The sequence below is a fragment of the Terrapene carolina genome, unplaced genomic scaffold (assembly GCF_002925995.2).
Source record: "Terrapene carolina triunguis isolate 2854851 unplaced genomic scaffold, T_m_triunguis-2.0 Scaffold84, whole genome shotgun sequence".
Classification (NCBI taxonomy): Eukaryota; Metazoa; Chordata; order Testudines; family Emydidae; genus Terrapene; species Terrapene triunguis.
In genome coordinates this window covers 20174210-20181853 of record NW_020664435.1, presented here as the reverse complement: position 1 = coordinate 20181853, position 7644 = coordinate 20174210, and the positions used below count along the sequence as shown (strand labels likewise).

General features: G+C 39.6%; 1 protein-coding gene across 6 annotated transcripts in view; it reads left to right on the top strand.

Moving 5' to 3' along the window:
* Positions 1-3595: 3595 nt before the first annotated feature.
* HDAC9 (histone deacetylase 9) overlaps positions 3596-7644 on the top strand; it is a 343727-nt gene continuing 339678 nt past the window's right edge. For 4 of the 6 annotated variants that reach the window (XM_026649421.1, XM_029910978.1, XM_029910977.1 and 1 more), the window contains exon 1: positions 4011-4083. In XM_026649421.1, the coding sequence (XP_026505206.1) occupies positions 4062-4083 (22 nt within the window). In that variant the 5' untranslated portion in view covers positions 4011-4061. Of the gene's footprint in view, positions 3732-4010; positions 4084-7644 lie in introns of those variants that run through there. The other 2 variants (XM_024219724.3, XM_024219723.3) reach the window with 1 other exon arrangement.

Genomic DNA, 7644 nt, shown 5'->3' with positions numbered 1-7644 from the left:
GGGGCGGCCGGAGGCTTTTTCGCCTGGGGCGGCGAAAAAGCCAGAGCCGGCCCTGTCACAGGCAGTGACAACACCCCAGCTGAAATAAACCAGGGAGATGTGGTGATCAATAGAGAGTATATGGCCACCTCTCATGAGGAAGCCAACAACATCCTTGCACAACAAAGAGTGATGGTTGCAAAACATAATCTATTGGGAATATCATTATTATCAGATGACACTGACATATTTGTCTTATTCTTGCACCACTACTTTGAACAGAGTCTAACATCTTTAGTGATTTTGGAACCCCAAGTACAAGAGAGAGCTGTAATAGACATCCGTGCTCCTGCCGAGCAACACCAGAACATTGTGTCAGGACTGTTAACTGCCCATGCATTCTCAGGTGATACCGTAGTTTCCTATTTTGGCCTCGGCAAAAGCACTATGTTTGAGTTTCTGTGAGCTGGATGCTCCCTCCCTCTTCTGGATGACATCAGTGCAGCAATGGCTGCAATTTATGGCTGCATGCTATGGACAATCAAATTATGCCACCATGTCAGAAGCATGGTAGAAATCATGGGCAGCAAAAAATGGCAAATGTCAACACCAAATATCAGTTCCCTACCACTTACAACTGAAGCATTTATAGTAAATGTAAAATGAGTACATCTTCAAGCATGTGTGTGGAAAAGTGCTTTGGATGCAGAGACACCAGCACTTGATCCAATGCAGTATGGATGAATGCACAATGACAGTTCCAAGTCTCTCTTTTTAAAAACTGTGCCAGACAATGTCATGCTTGCTTATAACAGGGTTCAAAAAAGAACTAGATAAATTCATGGAGGATAGGTTCCATCAATGGCTATTAGCCAGGATGGGCAGGGGTGGTGTCCCTAGCCTCTGTTTACCAGAAGCTGGGAATAAGCGACAGGGAATGGATCACATGATGACTTTCATTCCCTCTGGGGCACCTGGCATAGGCCACTGTCAGAAGACAGGATACTGGGCTAGATGGACCTTTGGTCTGACCCAGTATGGTCTTTCTTATGTTCTCCTCCATATATTTTGAAGTTAATCAAGTACTCTTGTGAGAGTGATATGCCTTGTAAGTCTATGAAATGTAGATGTAACAGTCCCAACCATATTGTATGCTTGCCAAGGAGATGTAGTGTGTTGCAATGATCTAAAAAAATCAGCATTAGCATTTGCAGATGAAAACGACAATGACAAGTAGTCAGTGGTGTTACTCATATGCAGACACTCAACTGTAGTTTGAATGAGAGAGAACACTAGTAATCATTTATAATGATTTCATAAGTTATTATTCTTTTGGTGTGTGTCTGTGGAATATTTTTTACATTAAAAAGAGTGGTCACTATATAAAATGATAATTGAGGTCCATGCTATACCCCCAATTCCCATCCTCATGTACACCTATTACTCAAAAATTATTGCTATTGATTGATATTGCAAATATTACATACCTGCATTTCACTTATTAGAATTCTTCTGCCTTGATTTTGTATGCCCCAAATCATGCAGACTCTTTTAATGATTATGGGTGGTGGTGAGGGTGGAATGAAAAGTCAATATTTCAATATGCTCAGCAGTGATAGAGGGTCATCATCAGACAGATTCTTAAAATGTATGGTTTTGAGATATAGAATCCACATAAAAAACCTTGTATGGTCCCTAAAACAAGGTTGACCAGAATGGCAGCCAGACTGTGAATGCAGGATGAAATTGTTCCAGCAGGCCTCCCACTACTGACCCTCAGTGTATCTGTGGCCTATACAAATGTCCCAGAATCCACTTCTGGGAGCTCTGCGGGGATCTACGGGATGGTTACCCATAGGGCATTGCAACTGAAACATTTAGAACAATGCTAGTTCGAATATGTGGTTACAACTATAATGGTCTACAGACCGAATCAACATGACTAGTGTGGATGCATTGAACTGTCTGTGCTGAAACTAGTTCTATCCTGTTTGTTCAATGACAAACAATTCAGTTCTCTACACTTGACCTAAGAGCAGAATTGAATCCATAGTTCAGTTTAGTAACCTTGCACCTCCAAGAGAGAAAAGAGGTATGGTTGAAATGGCTCCGAGATTAGTTGAGTCTCATAAGGACAATTGAACATGTGCATCTGCTGCCTTATTTGACTTTCTAGTAGGGTTATTACTAACCTGCTGTGGTTGCCTTCCCCTTCTCAGAACTGGAATACTCTGATGTACCTCTTGAGAAGTTTGTGGCTAGTCTATACTGTTCATATGGTCTATTAAAAAACTGATATGGTTTGCCTAGAACAATGTTGCACTATTTGCGTACACATAGCAAACTCTATATAGCAATACTGAACCAAAAGAAACCAAGTGTATCATCTTTAACATTGACTTACTATCTACTTCTGTGTGTGCAAGTATAATGACCTTTGTACTTAATTAGCAAATATAATCTGCCCCTACCTACCTTTTAAAATGCAAATAAACAATTCTTGGGAGTAAGAAGGGAGCAGGCAACAGCCACACTTGACATTGCATCACACAGTAGCTTGCAAGACGCACAACATGTAGTTTTAACATTTCTATGAAAGTCTAAAAGCTGCTATTTTGAGTCCACATTTCCTTTTAACTCAGATAACTGCAATAAAGATTGTTTAGAGCTGAAGCTGTGAGAGAGGCAGACTAGTGCAGCTCTTGTCCAAATTCTAATAAATCACTAGAATAGCGCATCTCTAATATGCGGTACTGCAGTTGAAAACAGACATTAGGACTATATCAATCATACTAAAAATGAACAAACTGCTTATAATGAAAGTGAAAAAATGGATCCCTCATTAACATGCCCCTCCGCCCACCGCAGTCTGATTGGTTTCAGAAGCCACTGCTTCTGAGCCTACTGTAGGACCTGAAACTAAAAGACAGCAGCAAGATTCTAGTGCTACAGCCAAGTGCAGTGTAGCCAGAGAAACAGGCAACAAAAATAGAATGCCAGGATTGCTGTGCGTGGGTGAGGCAGAAACCACATTATGAGCAAAAGCTTCCAGTATTATTTTAGAACCAATCCAGAGCCCTTCTCATTTTGTTCTCTTTTCACAAAATACCCATGGGGAGGATCGAAGGAGAAAGAAATCAAACATAAATCTAGAATTTTAATTTATATTCCCCTTCTTCTTTTCTTGCTTGAAAAGCTGCTCACAAACGTACATTTGTGCACAAATAAGTTTGACAGTGGGAAAGGGTTAATTACTTTTGAGGATTGGCAAGAGAATTGCAGTTTGAAAGATAGAGACTGGACAGCTGTGTTTGCTGTGGTATTTTTAAGTGCATTAATGCAGGCTCCAATCACTGGGCCATGCTTGACCTATTTTTGGCTCAGGCTGGCCATTGTTCTATTTCTGTTGCCTGTGGGCCACACTGTTGTTGATTCATATGCAAATGAGTTATCACTAGCTTCAGCCAACTTTGCAGAGACACAGAGCCAGGGAGATAGAGAGAGAGAGAGGAGAGACGGAGAGGAGAGAGAGAAAGGAGGAGGGCACAGAGACAGAAACACTTGTCAAGGCTGAGGGTAATTGAAACTAAGCCCTTAGGGGCTGAAGTCCCTGGAAACGGTGCTTATTTGGTTTTATTTTTTAAAGTGGCTTTATTCTCCCCACCACCACTCCACAAGAAAGCCTGAAGCACAAATACATTTCTTCATCCACCTGCTATTGGCTTCCAGAACACAACTATTCCAACTCAGAGGTGCATAGTCCACTGAGTCCTTCTTATTGTTTTGCAGCAGACTGGGGCAGAGTAAAAATGGATTGTCCTTTTGTTTTTTAAATACATAGATATTTATTTAAATGCTTAAATATTGTTAATTACCAAAGTCTATTATTTCTCCCACCCCACTGTGAAGGAGGTAGGATTAGAGAGGGTCGCTCCTGACGCCCCTCTATGGTACAGTGATGAATCTTTCATGTAGCTGAAGTACAGACTGATTGGAATATGCTGCAGACAATTTACGAGAGCGAATCGTGTTTTTCCTCAGATGGAGTTTCTGGACGTGAACAGCTCTTTGCTCAGCAAAGAATGCACAGTATGATCAGCTCAGGTAAGAGGCAGTTCAATAACTAAGGCTTCTCTGTCTGGAGGGTGACTTTCTCAGGAAATACAAACTGTCACAGTAAAGCACTTCTGCTTTAAAGAATTGGTTCTATTTCAAGTTCTTTTATTCTGCTTCTTATTAAATGATTATCTCTACAACAATATTATTTGGACACTTGCTGCTGCTGTTGTGGTTTTCTTTTAAGCCTACTGCTTCCAAGCAAAAAGAAAACTAGCAAGTAAAATACAGTGTGGGTTTTTTTTCTTCTCTTGTTCTGTGATGGCAAAATGGGGCTTGCAATGATCGCAGGCTCAGTCAGAACGAGACTCCATCAACAAGACCTTATCAGCAGGCTGCAATTCATATAACCCATCTTAGTCAGTTTTGTTCATATATATTTTTGTAAGCAGGAATAGGTCTATTTGTAAGTTTCTTTTTCTCAGGTTTACAGACAGAGTTTTCTCTAAAAGTCCTTTTCTGTTTTCATAATGCTGTCATCTTTGATTACTCTAAAGTAAATCTGTGTCTTTCTTACATAGGGCTCATATTACTTTAAACGTATTACTTTACTTTAAACCTGTTTGTACCTTTAAACGTATTTGGGAACCTTGGCAATGCCAGTCAGATGTGATGACTCACTGAAAATGTAAGTTGGATGTGTTTTTAAAGCAGGTGTTTTAAAGCTGCAGTTGCAGAATAATGGATATTATCTCCCAGTTTTGAAGACCTTGTATTTTCTAGTTTCTGTAGTATCTGTGTTTTAGACCTCGCAAACGATGCACTGAAACTGAATTAAGCTGCAAGAGTTTAACAAGATAACTTAGTAAAAGAACCCAGAGCGCAAGTCAAATTTGGTCTCTCTCTGGTTAACACTGTGTGGTTCTGGCTTTGGTTTTACACTGCTTAACTTTATTATGCTTTTGGACACAATGTTATCTGCCTTATGCACTTTCAACCCCTTGTTTCTGGTTCTCCTTTATTAGTTTGTAAAGTTGGCTTTGCATAAGACCTGCATGTGAAATGTGCTGTGAATTGCCCACATAGACTTCAATCTTAGTTAACCCCCCCAAAACCCTCACAAAACTTGGCAGTGCTTCCCACTTTCCGAAGTGTGAGCATGTCTGAAAGAACCCATGCCTGTTCTAATGGTCATACCCTTGGTCCACCTGTTGAACCTTCTATGATTAGTATATATATTTGATATCTACTTCCTTTCCTCTTTTGTGGAAAGGGATATGCTGAGAGTTGTATTTGTTTCATACAGGGATGGAACTGAAGAGCAGAATAATGGTTTCAGATATTAAAATAAATTGTAATGTAGTGAGAGTTTGTCAACTGGGAATGCCTGCCTTTTCAGCCAACACCTTTACATGTCTTAACAGCACAGCAAATAATTTCCATTGCAGAAAACCCAGGCCACCTAGAAATAATTATATATTGAGAGCAGTGATGAAAGACTGAAGAACTGCTTAAATGCAATCTCAAGCCTGGAGATAATGGAATGGGAGAGGGAACTTTTGACCAGTACTGCTTAACATTGTCCGTTTTCTCTGTTATAAAGTTTTTTTCCCCTCTCATTGTGACTCAGTTTTTGGTCTCCTCAAGAATTTCCAGAGCTGTTTCTTTGTGTTTTGGGAATAGGTTTTGTACCACTGGTGCCAGGTTCCTTGTTTAAAAAAAAAAACCTGGGGGTAAATTTGTTCATAAGTGTAAAGGTTTAAGCACTGGCTCAGACTGTGGCTAGGCACTGAAATTTTCTGTCAAGCTTTCTCAGAACTCTGCCAAGCCACCTAAGCGTAGACCTGTTGTTACAGTCACTGGCCTACTGTGCACAGATTAATAGTTGTATGGTGGTTTTGTAATGGGCACCGACATAACCCAGAGATCAGACTAGGATCACTCTTTTCGTTTTCATTTGCAAAAAAGCCAATTTTGAACCCAGTTTTACAGAGGTGGAAAGTTAGTGCATAGCCCATCATGCTGCCTTGAACTACCAGTCAGGACCATTTGAATAACAGCAGTTATCTGATTTGGAACCCAAGACCAGCTGGTACTTTTCTGTGAGATTATAGCTCTACTTTCCTTCCTTGGAGACAAGAATGTCGGATAACGTTTGATTTTTATCTGGTATTGTTAGAGCCATGTAACGTATAAAACTTCTTCTGAAGCAACATATAATGCTTTCATTTCTTCCTTTCTTAATCGGGAGACAAAAGACTATTTTCCAGGTGAAGGCTTTTTAAAAGTTACTTTGTTTAAAGCAGAAACATTCTTCAGTATTTATGCTGACCTTTAAAATACACAAATAAAATACAACTAGTTGACATTTTACATAGTCTGCAGTTTAATCCATTTCATGTGCGACTAGAGGTCCAGTGGTGCTGTTGAGTGACCTCTACACCTTTTGACTTCAGCAGTTTGCTGAATCAGGCCCTATAATTTGGTACATGGCAATCTTCATATGTAGGCTGATGTTTTACAGAATTTATGGGAAATGTCACAACAATAGATAAAATCTAATAAACCACTAAGGATCCATATATTTCTGAATTGGAAATGCGCCTCCGTTTCGTTCTATAATATTTTATCACATTGTTAGGCAACAAATAATAAATGAGATGCTGCTGTACCTTAATGTGATTTAAAATGAAAACACCCCCCATCCCCATTTCTGAAACTTATGAGAGACATCTGTGTCAGCAGAGCCTGCTCTACTGCTTATAGGAGAGAGGAGTTGCCCCTCTAAGGCTGCTAGGATGCTATATGGCTGCGTTAGGGTGGCTAAAATGTCAGCTAATTGTAGTGTTTTTTTGTGTGGACACTAATAACTTAGTGGTCTGTTTTCTCATGTAGACGTGTAAAGCCCATTCCTATTAATGAGCTACGCATATTTATCATAAGAGACTAGACCTCTAAATATTTACACCGTGCACCCTTAATCCTTCAGAAATCTAAGAATTAGCACAAATTTAGCACTCACTTAATGGATTTTTAGATTTGCAAATCTCCAGATTCACTGTGCACGCATTCCTCAGCTCTATTTTTAAAATAGATGGAGTCAACCCCAAAGGAGACACTTCCAATGGGCATCTGATATGTATTCGCAGACCAAACTGTCTGAGGAATTTCTAAGAATACTAGGCATATGAAATGCTCCTGTCATGTGAAACAGCACTTCGGGTATTCCCTTAATTACTGCTTTGCCTGCCTGCCTCCATCTCAGCTTGTATATCACATTATGAATGGGATGATCTGGATAGGTACCAATCAAAAGTATAATCATGAATGGGACAATCTAGATAGGCACCAAAGCAAGAAGCTATATAATTACAAACACCTACACCCTATGTCAGACAATAAGAATATCAGTGATCTTGAAAAAGTCTGTATTATATGTTAATGTATGGTGCTCTTTCCTCTGAAATGCACTACGAAGTACTCGGCAGGTTTCTTCAACAAGACAATATTGATTAAAATTATGGTATTAAATATGTATTTTAGACATAAGAAAGTGAACTTTTCTCTCTCTCTTTCTCACTGGCTAAGGAAAACATACTTTGTCTTGTT